The sequence below is a fragment of the Perognathus longimembris genome, chromosome 2 (genome assembly GCF_023159225.1).
Source record: "Perognathus longimembris pacificus isolate PPM17 chromosome 2, ASM2315922v1, whole genome shotgun sequence".
Classification (NCBI taxonomy): Eukaryota; Metazoa; Chordata; class Mammalia; order Rodentia; family Heteromyidae; genus Perognathus; species Perognathus longimembris.
This window is the reverse complement of record NC_063162.1, coordinates 131,493,320-131,509,044: the sequence shown is the minus strand read 5'-3', so window position 1 is coordinate 131,509,044 and position 15,725 is coordinate 131,493,320. Positions and strand designations below refer to the sequence as shown.

Here is a 15,725-nt window from a genome sequence, read left to right as displayed (position 1 = left end):
GGATCCTGAGTGGGCGGAGCCAAGTTGTTTCCAAGGTGACGGAGCGACGCTCTCGGGTGTCGACTGAGCGGGTCTGAGCGAGGTTCCCAGAGGGCTTTGCGGCTTGGTTCCCCGGAGGCGCTCTCCATCATGGCGGGTGTCCTGAAGAAGGTGAGACGCCTGGAGGTCACTGTGGTGGTGGAGGCCATGGGGTGGAGGGAGCAAGACATCTCTTCCCACAGCGGTGGACGTCCTCGGGCCTGTCGAGGCGGGGACCTGGGCGGGGGACTTGTGCACTCCGTTCCGGCGATGGCCGGCTTAGCGGCCCTGCACGAACGCACAAGCCGGATCCAGTGGCCGGGCCGGAGCCGGGGGTCGCCGGGTGGGAAGGCCGGGCCGGGCCAGAGCTGGAGGTCGAGGAGTGGAAGGGCCAGGCCGGAGCCGGGGGTCGTGAGGTGGAGAGGCCTGGTCGGTGCCAGAGGTCGCAGGGAGGAGGGGTCGGGTCGGAGCTGGGGGTCGCGGGGTGGAGAGTCCGGGCTAGCCCGGCCGGAGCCGGGGATCGCGAGGTGGAGGGGCCGGGCGGGAGCCGGGGATCGCGAGGTGGAGGGGCCGGGCGGGAGCCGGGAATCGCGAGGTGGAGGGGCCGGGGGTCGCGGGGTGGAGAGGCCTGGGCTGGAGCTGCTGGTCGCCGGATCCAGATGCCGAGTTAGAGCCGAGGAGTGCGGGAGGGATGGAGAGGGCACGTTAGAATCAGGGAGTCGCGGGGCTTTGCTTTTCTTGGGCGGGATGCACGTGTGGAAACCGCAGTAAGCAGCTTGGTGATTCTCATTTTGTTTTTGAACAGACCACTGGCCTGGTGGGCATGGCTGTTTGCGACACTCCGCACGACGTACGTACTACCACTCACTGTTCTGTCCCCGTGGGTGCCTGAGTTTTCCCAGGAGGACGAACCCGGCCGTGGGAAAACGGGAGCTCATGTTCAATCACAACCCTCGTGAGGTTTTGGACTAGAGGGGTATCTACTTCGCTGAACCAATGTTGCTTCCCCGTCTCCCCCTTTTTTCCCGCCTTGCCAGGACCTCTTTACTGAGTCACTTTTCCCTAGAATTGTTTCTAGGCATTCTGGAAATTTCATTGCCCTCCAAATCTGCACCTCCATTTTTCACCCCTTTCCTTTCTTGGCCTTGTCACACACTTGGGCATGCTGCCTCCTTTTCCCTTCATTTAAAAATACTTCCATTTCAAAAAATAATAATAAAATTTACTGAGACTTAATATGTTTTCTGAGTACCATTCGAAATGACACAGCACCTTATAAAAGAGATGTTATTATCCACATTTTGCAGATGAGCAACGAAGACCTCTAGAAGGAAGTAACTTGTCTAGTACAATGAAGCAGTGAAGCCAGTGTGAACCTAGGCACTGAAATTCGAGTTAGCATGCTCCCTACCACTGCTTACTAATGTCCTCTCCAGATCTTTTCCTGTGTCTTCCACACACACCGATTTGCAGTGTTTACCATGTTATCTCCTGTCATTTCTAAAGTACCTTAGAGACTGGGACTGAGACCCATGTCCAGTTTGCCTTTATTTGCATTGTATATATTAATTGAGAACAAGGATGAAAGTTTAAGTCAACATTAAATCAGATTTAAAACCTTTTCATTAAATTACTTTTTAGTATACATTGTATGTGCTGCTTTTATTAAGAAGAGAATAGATTATAAATTTACGAAATCTTGAGGGAAATCCTTATAATTTTGTTGTTAAAATGTTTCCTTAAAATATCTTAAAAGTATTACCGGTGGGTGTTTTAGGTAGATAGGATTATCTGCAATAATACTTTATTTGTATCTATGCACACTGAAGTAAGCTAGACTATGACTGTGATGACTGTTGTGTGTAAGGAAAGCCACCTGTAAAATACATTGCACATAACACTTTGAGAAGTCATATTCCCACATAATGATTGCAGAACTAGAAAGAGGTAACTGATTAAAACCTAAGACTTCTATTATCATTTCCCTGACTAAAATTGAGAAAAAATGTGATTTGAAAAAACTCATAAATTGTGTTTGTGTGTTATCTGACAAGATTTATATTAGTACAAGTTGACCATTTTTCATCCACACCTGAAACTTGTCTCTTCTAACGTAATGCTACAAATGGGAAATCACATCTGGCTTCATGTAAAATAGTCAAAACACAGGCACACTTAAAAATTTCTTATAAAATTACCTTTTGGCTATGTGTATAAGGTGCATGTGAAAAAGATGAATTTTGGATTTTGACTTGGATCCCATGTCTAAGGTATCATATATAATGCAAGTTTCCAAATCCAAGGTAAACTTGAAATTCAAACACTTCTGCTCCGAAGCTTTCCAGATAAGAAATACTCAACCTGCTAGTAATATATTCTCTATTAGGGAACTTCATGTTCAAATAGATAAATAGCTGATGCTAAATATTCAGACTGCTTTTTTAGGAAGTACCATTTTTAGAAACTTTAAAGTTTATTTGCATATGAACTATACATGTATATGTGAATATCTATACACACACATACACACAAGTGAAACTAGCCACTGGCTAGAGTGCTTGCTTAGAATGCATATCCCAAGTCCCATCTCCTTTACTACAAACAAATGTTAAACTGATTGCAAATAAAGATAATTCTTAGGCTTATGTATATTTATAATTGTGTTTACAAATGAACTTTTGGTAAGTTAAGATTTGCCAAAGCACTTAAAAAAAAATCCAAACTGTCATTTGAGATAGATCCCAGGGCCTCATGCAGACTAGGCAATCACTTACCACTGAGCTATACCTTTAAACTCAGAACACCTTTTAGCATGTGACTGACTACCATACTGAAGTTTAGTTGAATGTGCTTCACAGTATGCTGTTTCATTGCTTTTTCTATTGAGCCTTTGGTGAAATTTAGCCATGTGGAACACAGTTGTAGTCACAAGCAAAAGCACTTAGTGATATATAATTTAATTTACTTTCACCATACAAATTATCTAATGGTTACTTTTAAATTTCTATTTAAGTTCAAGAAGGAAAAACTGAAAAAGAATTTGTAGTGCTTAGCACCTGAGTTGGGAAATACTGATTTTCTAAATGATTTTATTTCCTAGAAAGTTCATTAGCATGTCTTTTTCTTGTTAATATATTTTTGTCTTAGGTAAAACTTATGATACATATACATAAATAACACTTGTTTCCTAAGTTGCAAAGGATAGGAACAGGATATAGACACAAGAAAACTGTAGCAAAGAAGTTAAAAAGAAAAATAGATGTGAACCCTGTTTAAATTTTTTGTCTGTGAAATACTAAAAATATTCTGCCTAGAACATTGCAGGTCAGAATACAGTAAAGATATTTGCACATCCATGTTCATTGCTTCACTATTCACAATAGCCAAGTTAAAGAAACAGCCCAGATGTCCTACAATAGATGAGTGAATCGAAAAACCTGTGGTACATAGACACAATGGAAATTTACTCATCCATTAGAAAGAATACTATGTTATTTGCAGGGAAGTGGGTGGACCTAGAACAAATCAGAGAGAAATAGACATCATAAACTATACAGGACTCTGGGCACTCACCTACAAACAGATTAAATGAGGATACTCTTATCAGGAAATAAAGACGTCATTTTTGTTGGTAGTGGTGGTGCTTTTTTTCTTTTTTGTTTTTGGGGAGCCCATGGGAGGTGCAGAAAGGGAAGGAGTGAACAAATGGATTCATGGTATTCACTATACCCTGGAAAATGAACTATGCAACTTGAGGCATGACATTGTCTAAAATTAATTGTACTCATTACTTATAAAATGAAAACCCCTCTGTATATCATCTTAATAATTTTAATCATTGTAACCTAATAATTGCATTTTAAAAAGGGAAAATCTTTGTGCCTAATCTTTTTGATTTGTGTGCTTTTTCTTTTCAGAGGCTAACAATATTGTACACAAAGATTCTTGATGTTCTCGAACTACTCCCTAAAAATGCAGCATACAGAAAATATACAGAACAGATTACCAATGAGAAACTCAATATGGTTAAAGCTGTAAGTAGCTCTATCTAGTGTAACATTTAACAAAATATTTTCAGTTGCCTATTTTTCCTGCATATTTTGCACTTTTTAATTTGTATTCTCTTTTCATCCTACCATCAGTTCTTTCCTTTCATCTTATCTTCCATCCACACAGAGAACTTCTGCTTATTAAATGCTTTCTATATGCATAGCACTACTACAGTGCAAGAATAAGTTCAAGTCCCTGTCATGAAACTTTGTAACATTGTGGTTGTATCTTTTGTCTTTTTGTTTTCCTCAGTACTGGGGTTTGAATTCAGAGCCTTGCTATACAAGTTGTTCCCCTACTTGAGTCATACCCTAAGTCCATTTTTTTGCCTTACACTAATAGGATGCAATTTGAATTTCCACCTCTGATATATCTGGGGTGAGAGGCACAAATCACTGTGACCAGTTTAGATTTCTTTTGGAAAACATTTTAATAAAAGGCTGAATATCATGGTAATCCCAGCTGCTAGGAGGCAGAGATAAGGAAGATTGTGGTTCGACAGTATAGAGCTTACTGCAGTTTTTCATCAGGTGGTCACACCTGTTAGTACCAGTACCCAAAATGACCTCATAATATCAAAAGCTTGTCCTCTTTTTAATTCACCTAACAATAATTCTGCCTTAGGGTATTTATTTGGCCTGTTTTGGAACTTGTAGAAATTGAATAATCATTCTGCATTCGTTTTGTCTGATTTGTACTCAAACTTGAAAAAATCATCTCTACTGCTGTATAGTTACCATCTGTCCCCTATCATTGCCATATAGTTTTCTTTTACATCCAAATAACAAAATTTATTTGACCTAGTGTACATGGCCATTTGGGTTGTTTCAACGTTTAGGCTATGATTTGTATTGATGTAAACATTGTTGAACATTGTTTGTATGTGTGTCCTGCATTTTTATTTAATATATACCTGGTGGAGGAAGTTTTAGGTCATAAGATTTAATTTTAATGTTAGGACCCTTGAAAGAAAGAGAAAATAGTAAGAAAAAGTGATTTAAGCTGGGCACCAGTGGCTCAAACCTATAATCCTAGCTACTCAGGAGGCTGAGCTATGAGGACTGCAGTAAAAAGCCAAGACTGGGCAGGAATGTCTGGGCAAGAATATCTGTGAGACTCATATCTCCAATAAACTGCTCAGAAGTGGAAGTGGCACTTTCACTCAAGTGGTAGAGCTCTTGCCTAGAGCAAAAGAAGCTCAGGGACAGTGTCTAGGACCAGAGTTAAAGCCCCAAGACTGGCAAAAAATAAAAATAATCTATTGTAGAAAGACTGAATTTGCCATTCTATCTTATCTTGGAGAAGTATGTTAATAAATGCTTGGTTTTGAGTTACAATCCTCAGATCTCAGCCTCCCGAGTAGCCAGGATTATAGGCGTGAGCCACCAGCACCCAGCTATAGTTCTTTGTAAAATTGTTAAGACAGAAAAGCAGTAAAGTAGCAGAGATTAAATGGATTTTGACCAAATATTTGGTAATACCTTAAATGCATGATAAAAGCACACATTTGCTACTTATGCTTTTTATGTATGAACTTAAAAATATATTTACTTATTTTCCTTGAAATTACAGGAACCAGATGTTAAGAAGTTAGAAGACAAACTTGAGGGAGGCCAACTAGAAGAGGTGATTCTTCAGGTAAATAAAAATAAATCAAGCGTAGAGGTTTTTTAAATTTCAAATGTGCCTTTTATATATAATACACAACTAATTTTCTAGAAGGAAATAAAAACCAAATTTACTTATATAATGACATATAAAATATAAGATGACATTGAAAATGTACTTCTAACCTGAAAATTATTAGTGATCGAATAGTTAGCATATTCTTTTTTTCAATTAGTTTAGTAAGAGTGCTAGTTATTTTGTTACTTATCTTTTTAGATACAATTTTAAGAGCTTAGTATATTTTTTCAATATGTGAAAAAAACATGTTCTGAATCAAAAACTAAAATAATATCCTTTTTTTAGTTATTGGAACTTTTGACCAAATTAAACTTTCTAAATTTGCACAACATATGGTTGAGACCTTTATTTTGTCTTATTGTCCATATGCTTATCTTGACAAATCACAGTATATGGACACTACCACATGGTACCACATAAAACAGACACAATTTTATACGGCAGTTAAAAAGTATAAGAGGAATTGGTTTAATATTTCCTGTTTACCTGCTGTTTTCCTGCATTCTATGGATCACCATTTTACAAATCGTGAATCTCAAGTAATTAACTGTAAGTCATGACATTAGTAAGGTGAAATTATGATTAGCCTTTTTTTCCCAAGAACAATAGAAATTGGGAAATGCTACAATTAGTAAAATAACTATTTTATGTATTTATTTTAATTATATGTGTGTATTAAGGATACTATAATATAAAGTAGTTCTCCCTTATTAGAGTTTGGCTTTTTTTGATTTCAGTTACCTGAAAATACTAAATTAATAACTACAAGAATGAACAGTTCATAAGAATTCAAAAGTATAAAATTGCATGCTGTTCTGAGTAGCTTGATGAAATATCACAGTTTCATTTCATCTTGCCTGGGATGTTAATCTTCCCCTTGTTACAAACTAAACTACCTATCCATTAGTTACTTGGTAGTTCTCTCAATTATCACATTAACTATCATAGTATTTTAGTATTTGTGTTCAAACCTTATTTTATTACTGTTTACAAACTAAACTACCTATCCATTAGTTACTTGGTAGTTCTCTCAATTATCACATTAACTATCATAGTATTTTAGTATTTGTGTTCAAACCTTATTTTATTACTGTTACTCTTAAACTCTGCCTAATTTATAAATTAAACTTTTAAGTGTTTTTGTATAGGAAAAATTATCACATATAGGGTTCAGTCTTATACACTGATTCACTCATCCAACTGTGATCTTGGAATGTACCCCCATGGATAAGAAAAGACACCGTATCATTTTTTTTTTTTAACTCTAGGTCATGGCAAAGAAAGGTGAAGAGACATAGATAGCTCTCATCCTCAGAGAACTTGTACAACCCAATAAAGATGGAAAATTTAACAACCAGACTTTTAACATGGCAATTATAGCAGATTGCAATCAAATAGAAGAAGTCAAGAGATACTTTTTTTTACCTGATAATTATAAACCTATAAGAATTAAGGAATTAGATAATGTTCAGAATTTGATGTTGGATAAACTGATGTATTAATATGAAAGTCATAGTTCTAATAGTTAAATTTCTTTGATTAGTTCTGGTCAGTACCTGTTGGACAGTCGATTTATCTTTAAACCTTTTCTTTGTTGTTGTTAACAGGCTGAAAAGGAACTAAGTCTGGCAAAAAAAATGCTAGTGTGGAAACCATGGGAGCCATTAGTGGAAGAGCCTCCTGCCAACCAGTGGAAATGGCCAATATAAGCATTGCCAAAAGTCTTTCATGGGCTAATGGGAAACTAATGTAATTAAATATTCTGTTATATTAAAAGTGTGTCTATTTTGATTAAGAAAACTGAGACAGGACATACTTAGGAGACTTGTTAGTGATTATGGTACTCGTGTTTTGTGAATTGTACAGTATTCTCTCAGATTATTTCAAAGATGGTGTTTCTTTGAACAGGAAGGGTGTGGTAGGATTGGACAGTTAATTGATACAGTTTCTACAGATACACTATTCGCAGACCTAAATTTTTTATTTTGGAAAACCGGCAAAATGGAATTTTTTTTATTGTCTAAATGAATTTATTGCTAACTCAAAAGCAACCATGAGTGAAGATGTTCAATTACGAGAAAAGTGTCAAAAAATAGTTTGTGATAAAATTTTAAATTGTGGTTAACCTTGTTGGCTTTGATTTTATGTACAAAGCAAAATTAAAATATATAAATACGTATTGACTCAATGTGATTTTACTTTAGGCTGACATTTGAATTCTATTATTTTCATGTTTTCTATTTCATTGTTATTTTGCCATCTTTAAAAGCTATCCAATGACAACTCATTATGCAATTGAAGACCTTAATTTAGCAGTTCTAAGATTTTTATTGTTAGAAAAGTGGTTGGAAAATCTTTCCATTTGTCTCATTTAAGAAAGTTAGCTTTCTGGCCCTTAGCCTTCAGTTTTATTAATCAACAAAATCAGGTTAGAATTTCTTGGAGAAAATAACAAGTAACCAGAGTTTCTAAAGTTCCCTTGGTATACTATTAGGCTATTTATTTTTAGCATTTGATTCACAATGGACTTCAAATTAAAATTACAAGCAAGCTTTCGTGGTTTCTCAATATAAGTGTAGACAGGTATCAGACAAGAAAAATACTGTCCAATGAAAGAAATTGGAAAGCTTAAGGATAAAAATAAAATTGTTTTTCATGTGTCCTACTCTTTCTAGCCTTGTTATTTTCATATACCCAGTTAAACTTAACTTTCATATTTATTTTCTCATGGTAAATCTTGCAGAATTAGAAAATTTGTGGTTTTCCTTTTCTCTAGTGTGTTTCTTTCCTACAGCTATCATGGTAATGTGAGGTAAATACCAATTACTGAGTTGATTGCAAGAAGGGATGTGGAGAAATGAAAGAGGGAGATTCTTATGGAAACGGAAAAGGGTTCTTATTCCTGCAATTCTGACCCCATCATGAACTCGGTCACCCGCTGTGAAAGAAGCAAACTTATAAATTATAACTCCTGCTTTCAGTTCTAAAATTTAATGTACAGTGTATGTACTAAAGTTAGGATGCGTTCAAGCTGATTTTACTTTTTTAATTTAATTTTATTGTCAAGGTGATCTACAGAGGGGTTACAGTTGTGTGCATAAGGTAGTACATTTCTTGTCAAACTTGTTACCCCCTCTTTTTTCTCTCACTTTCCCTCTTCCCATGCAAGTTGTACAGTTAATTTCTACCATATTGTCTTGTGAGTATCGCTGTTGCATTGCATTGGTTTTCCCTTTATCCTTTATCTTACCATTTCGAGGTTCCTCTTCCCTTCATATTCAGATAAACATATATGTTACTGGGGTACCAAAATCAAATACAGTGACAACAGAGGCTAAACCATAGGGAAGATAAAAGAAATAATTTAGATTTTAAATATTGTTACAAATAGAACTTTACGTTTGCATAAGAATTACTAGTTGTGGAAAACTGGCATGTATATGGGAAACTATGGCTTTGTATTTTCATTCTCTAAGTAATTTGAAAAAAAAATCTAAACTTGAGTTTCTGAGATCATTTCCAAAACAATCTTTAGGACCTAACATATATATATATATTATATTTTAAATAATTTCTAATTTATTGCTTATTTGTATCAAGATAGATTCAATCAGGTGCAATAAAGTAGAAATACTTAAATGATTTTTTTTATAGAGCCACTAGGTGGCATTTTTGAAAAAATAGCAGTTAAGAGAAATACTTAATGCTGAGGTGAATAAAGGTGTCTCATGAAAAGTAAAGGAAAGTTACTTTGGATAGCCAAAATGTATGGCTTAATGATGAAAAGTAAAATACAAAATGTTACCATAAAAGTACTCTCCCACTTTTGAATTGAGAATCTATTGCTGTTTCATTTTGCATTTGTGTGTGTGTGTGTGTGTGTGTGTGTGTGTGTGTGTGTGTGTGTGTGTGTATGACCTACTACTTTCAGGTGCTAATTAACTTTCCATCTGTGTGAACTACCCTACATTTTTAGGGTAGCTTCTATTGTAGGATAGAGTTGTGTGACATCAACTTCATAGCAAACTAAAAGTAAAACATAGTTAGTAGGTATCAAGTCTTCTAATCTCACTTCCTACCTCTTTCCCTAACCATAGGGTTTTCATGGACAGTGAATGATACAATTTGAAGAATAGAGTCAGAAAATAAATATTAAAGCTAATGGAATTCTTATTATTAGTAGAGTTTAAGTTACATTATGACTTTGGAGAAAATCTGGGCTTCCTGTGAAAGGACTAATATTAGTATAGGTGAGTGTCCTTTCTTGAGGTGCTCTTTCTCTTCTCCATCCATGTGAAGAAGTGATTAAAATACATTTTTACATTATTACTGAAGTGAAGCCAATTTTATCTGAGAACATAACATTTCATATTCTAATAGTTTTCAATGATTATCACTCCTCCCTCTACCCCAGTAAGATTGAAGTTAGTAAGATCTTAGAATCCAGCTTTAGTGGCTCAGAGACCTATAATCTCGGCTACTCAAGAAACTGACTTGAGAATCAAGGTTCAAGCCAGGCTTGAGTCTGGGCTCAAGTCCTCAAGACTCTTACCTCCAAATTCTCAAGATTCCTACCTCCAATTAACCACCAAAGGTGCCGAAGTGGAGGTGTGGCTTAAGTTGTAGAACACCAGTTCTAAATGAAATAAGAATGTGAGGCCATGATGCCCCAGTAATGGCATCTTAAATTAAAAAATCAATAAATACATAAAATCACTGGAAAGATGAGACTGAAATTCTAGCAGAGTGGTACAGGTACAAAGGGATGAAGATAATGATCAATATGAATGTGGAAATGGACTTGTGCTATGTATAACAAAATGTGAATGCAGCATCCCTTTAAAGTGCTAAAGGGTGTTAAACATAGTAGCCTTGATTAGTGGCTTTAAAAATCTCTGCTTTGTAGTCAGACCACTTGGTTCTAATCCTGATTTCCATATCAGAACTCTGTGAGTTGTAAAAGTTCCTCAAAAAATAGTTTTAGGGAATAAATCAGAAATATACATAATTAATAATGATGCTTACTGATAGCTGCAGCCACAGGAAATTTGTTACTATCTTTGCAAGAACATACTTCATCTTTTTTCTCAACAATTAAGAGAAATATTTAATTAAAAAATACTTCCTTAAAGAATTTCGTAGAGGGAGTGGAGAGAGCTCTTGAACTTTAGTATTTAACAAATGCTTGACTTATCTTTAACATAAGGTGAACGTTTTCCCAGTTTCTCCCTTTTCTCTTGGCTTCCAAGAACTTGAAAGCTAAGTCCTAAATTAAACAAAACAAGCACTTACTGATGTGCACCTGTGTTCTCTTTTGTCAGTTTCTTGTCTCTCATTTGATAGTTACAGTTTCTCTGGATTCTGGAGTTTTAAAAATGTCTGCCAGCTTAAATTGCTGGGTTTTTGTTTGTTTGTTTGTTTGTTTGTTTTTAGTATAAGAGCAGTCTTGGAGAAAGTTTAGCATCCCAGACTCTTTCAAATCCAGGTTTCCAGCGGGTGACAACCCTTATCTCTGTCTCCTCCCCTTTCCCTGGGGGAGGGTCCTGTGCAGTGGGCAGTACCTTAGCTGGAGCTGGTGGAGGTGGGGCCAGGACCGTTGCTAGGATACAGCCAGCAACAGAGCTCTTGGCGGGTGCAGAAGGTCGTTTGCCAGGACTGAGGAAACTACTTCCCCCCCCCCCCCCGACCCCCCAGAAGCTGCGATTCTTATCCAGGTAGGAGGACAGATTTTTGGCTAGTCTCTTCTGGCCAGCTCCTGACCCAGTCTTGTGCCGGTGACCCCAAAGGTGGATGGACTGTGTGAGATGCCGGTCCTGTCAGTCAAGAATGCCTTTCCACCTTTGAGGTGTTAAACACCTTGTAAAAGCATCTTGGCTCGCTTCCTAGCTTCTTCTTTCTGATTTGGAATCTGACAGCAACAGGGGCCAGTGAGGATGGGTACCGCTCCGCACACGCCGATTGCTCCTGGGGGTAACACTGCACAAGTGAGACTGGGCATACACAGATCCGCCCTTAGCGAATGTGTATCCTTCCCCGGAGATTATTTACAGTCTGTAGTAAATCCAGGGCTTTCAGACTTTCCTGGCCAGGCAACCCTGTCTCTCCCATCCATGATCATCTTTAAATAACGTTAAAAAAAATCAACAGGCCTACTTAGTAGAAGGGCGACCGGATCTGTGCCTTGTATACTAGTATTACAGATGATTCAAGTTTTAAATGGTAAGAGGTGAAAACATGAATAATAAGTGAGAGAGGGATTTTTAATGCCAAGGTAACACACAGCTTTTTGTTTTTAAACAATGATTAAACCGTGTGAAAGGATCATACCTTAATGTTTAAACAAACAAAAATGAACAGGAAATGCCTTCCATCACTGGGTCACCTTCCAGAAGCAGTCTATGCATCTACCAATATGTAGTTGCACTTGTGACATTGTGTATGCTGTTTTACAACTAACACTCTACATCTTGGAATCATTTCTGTATTTACAGGCCATAACATTGTATGTATGTATGTATGTATGTATGTATGTATGTATGTACATATGAACATATCTGTATTTACAGGCCATAACATTGTATGTATGTATGTATGTATGTACATATCTGTATTTACAGGCCAATGTGTGTGTATGTATGTATCTGTATTTACAGGCCATAACAATGTACATATTATGTATATACATATGTATGTATGTACATGTCTGTATTTACAGGCCATAACATTGTATGTATGTATGTACATATGTATGTATGTATGACTATATGTATTTGTCTCATTGTGATATGTTTCTAAATATATCTTCAAATATGGAAATTCATAAGTAAACAGATGGATACATTTTCTTATCTAATAATCTATAAACTAGATTCCCTAATGGGAAATATAATTGTAACACACAATAGGGGATATTTAATTAAAACTCATAATAAAATACTAGGATGTAAGGAAATGTCAAAGGGGTTTTTGGGGGGCACTATATGGTGCTGTCACTTTAGAAATCAATTTGATAACATATGAAACTGTAACCTCTCTGTACATTAGTTTGATAATAAAAATTTGGAAAAAATCATTTGATATGATTTAACAGAAGATCTGCCTGCCATTTGATTTATTCACTCTAATTAGAGGAGTGTATCTTATAATGTGCTCACACATGTAGTCAGATACACACACACACACACACACACACACACACATCTCATTCATAATAGCCCTATTTCTAGCATTAAGAAACCAGAGACAGGGTGAATGTCCATCAATAGAGGAACAGTTGAATTTAATGCGATCTATCCCTGAGATGAAATTGCAATGTACTTTTTGGAAAAATTGAATATGAGGGCTGGGGATGTGGCTTAGTGGTAGCGTGCTTGCCTAGCATGCGTGAAGTCCTGGGTTCGCTTCCTCAGCACCACACCAACAGAAAAAGCCAGAAGTAGCCCTGTGGCTCAAGGGGCAGAGCGCTAGCCTTGAGCAAAAAGAAGATAGGGACAGTGCTCAGGCCCTGAGTTCAATCCTCAGGACTAGCAAAACAAACAAACAAACAGAAAAAAAGAATATGAATTCGATGTTTAAGTAGAAATAAAAGTTAAGGAATGCTAAGAATATAGTAAGGGGTAAATAAGTTCCAAAGCAGAATTAAAATTTAAATCGGTATAGAAAGCCGGATGTGGATCAGTGATCTCTGCTCCAATCTATGAGAGCAGAGCTAATGCAGAATGTACAGTTACAGGGGAGCTGGCTGGCCTACTGAAGCTTCTAATCATTTTTAATGCCAGAGCATAAATACCATGCTGGTTTAATAATCAGCATTTCAACAAACACTTTTAAGAAGATTAAGTGATGGGTGATTCTTTAAGGTACTTTCTCACATGTTCACTGAATATTGCTCTCATAATTCTTGTCCTATTTGTGTTTTTAATTTGTTTTTCTGTTTTCTGTTTTTTAATTAAAATATCAATGTTCTTAACTTGATGCCTATCTTTAATGACATAACAACCATCTAAAAACGTCATTGTATATAAGCAAAGATCTTGCTTTTGGTGTAGAAACTCTTATATAGGTAGTAAATGTATTTCTTTTTTTTTTAAATGTAGGAAAATGTCTGACCAAGAGGCTGAGTCAATGGCGGAAAGCGATGAAGCTGCAGCTCTTTCAGAACAACTCCAGGAGTCATATCTAATGGAAGAGCAAGAATTTGAATGTGAAGAATTCACTGATGGGGATGAAGCACTTGCTCCTAGTGAATACACAATTCCAATTTCAGAATCATACTATAATCCTGCACCAGAGGAGAGGAAGTCCTCAATTAAATCCTTAGTTACCCTTGAACAGCAAAAAATGCGATATGAGATGGAGTCAGATCAAGAATTTCTAAGTGATGACAATCTTACCTTTCTGAATAGAATAAAGGCTGTCAAGGAATCTCTGCATGTAGCTGCAAAGGAGTCTGCAGTAACAGGTATGTCCTAGAGAACAAAGGGTATTTATTTTCTCATTTCTACTAACAGGTGCTTTTCCTTGCTTGAATACGTGTGTGTTTTTGTTTGAAGACGTCGTCATGTTCCATGCTACTCTCCCTTGCAAATCAAACTTCCATAATTGTATCCCTTGAATCTCTGTGTTTTCTTTGGCAGTATCTATTCTTCTTCCATAAGTGACCTAGGAAAATGGCAACTCAACTCTTAAGTGTAACTGAATTCCTTTCACATAATAATTTGGAAATGATTGTAGGACATAGCTAGCAAAAGGTGGGAGATTCATATTCAGTGTTCATTTCACATTTCATGTTGCTTTTACATATTTATGCAGTCTGCTTAGTGTTAACCAACCTTACCGTTAGCTTTGGAAAAATTACCATCTTTCATTGTAGGTCAGTTTTGAAGACATCCACAAAACAGTGTGGAGAGTTGGTAGGAATTACTACATTGTTGATAATAGAACAATGGTGGCAACAAGGTGGTTGGGTAGAAAGGCATAAGTCACTACTTCTTTTCTTCCTTGTCCTTGAGTTCTGAGAGTTTCCTCCCATAGGGTAAAGAACATGGGACATCATTTAACGATAGTAATGTTAGCTTACCTTATTCGGTAAAATGTAGCATTTGAATATAGCAGAGTGGTTCATGATTGTGTGGGCATACAAAAAAATGAATGGCAAGGAAGGAGAGAAAAATAATGAAGTCATTATATAAGATCTAAATACAACTCAATTTCATTATTCAAGGTAAGTTGTTTTGTTTTTATTTGTCAGTCCTGGAACTTGAACTTAGAGCCTAGGCACTGTCCCTGAGCTCTTTCACTCAAGGCTAATGCTCTACCAATTTGAGCCACAGCTCCACTTCCATTTTTCTGGTAGTTAATTGGAGGTAAGAGATTCAGGGACTTTCCTACTTAGGCTGGCTTTGAACTGTGATCCTTACATCTCAGCCTCTGAGTTGTTAGGATTACAGGGTGAGCCAGTAGCACCCGGCCTTTACATAAGACATGCATTAGTATCAACTGCCATATGTTGTCCAAAGAGAGTCTCTTTATAAGAAGAGAGAGTCCAATATAGTCAATAAGAAAACCGTTTGTGAACAGGTTAAAAAAAAAAAGAGGTTTCCTGGTTAATGTGAAAGGAAGAGCAGCACCTTTTCTAAAAAACAACAACAACAAAAAAAAACTCCTCGCACTGTGTGAAATGCACTACTGTGCTGCACAGAAACACAGTTGCTCCTAATTTGTGGTCCTGACTTGTCACAGCCAGAAATGAATGTTCTGAATGTTAAATGAATGTTAAATCATATGTTTATCAGGTAAAAACTTAGAGGACACAATGATAAACTAACAGTGTAGCTCAAATCCTCAGACTTAGAAAAGATCCCAAGCTTCTGATGCTGTTTTTTTTTTTAAATTATAATTACTTATTTATTGTTAAAGTGATGTACAGGGGGATTACAGTTTCATATATAAGACCATGGGTACATTTCTTG

General features: G+C 36.8%; 2 protein-coding genes across 2 annotated transcripts in view; both read left to right on the top strand.

Moving 5' to 3' along the window:
* The first annotated feature begins 44 nt into the window (after positions 1-44).
* On the top strand, positions 45-7,931 carry Ndufa5 (NADH:ubiquinone oxidoreductase subunit A5). Its single transcript, XM_048340153.1, has 5 exons — positions 45-150; positions 824-868; positions 3,936-4,052; positions 5,641-5,706; positions 7,362-7,931. The coding sequence occupies exons 1-5, from the start codon at positions 130-132 to the stop codon at positions 7,461-7,463; spliced, it is 351 nt and encodes a 116-aa protein (XP_048196110.1). The 5' UTR covers positions 45-129; the 3' UTR covers positions 7,464-7,931.
* Positions 7,932-13,854: 5,923 nt separating this feature from the next.
* Iqub (IQ motif and ubiquitin domain containing) overlaps positions 13,855-15,725 on the top strand; it is a 48,927-nt gene continuing 47,056 nt past the window's right edge. Inside the window, exon 1 of the mRNA XM_048337668.1 lies at positions 13,855-14,215. Coding sequence (XP_048193625.1) covers positions 13,855-14,215 — 361 coding nt within the window. The remainder of the gene's footprint in view (positions 14,216-15,725) is intronic.

Excerpts from the sequence above, each read along its gene's own strand:
- Ndufa5 (XM_048340153.1), top strand. The coding sequence starts at position 130 with ATGGCGGGTGTCCTGAAGAAG. Across the intron at positions 869-3,935 it reads TTTGCGACACTCCGCACGAC|AGGCTAACAATATTGTACAC; the intron begins GTACGTACTACC and ends TTTTCTTTTCAG. Across the intron at positions 5,707-7,361 it reads TAGAAGAGGTGATTCTTCAG|GCTGAAAAGGAACTAAGTCT; the intron begins GTAAATAAAAAT and ends TGTTGTTAACAG.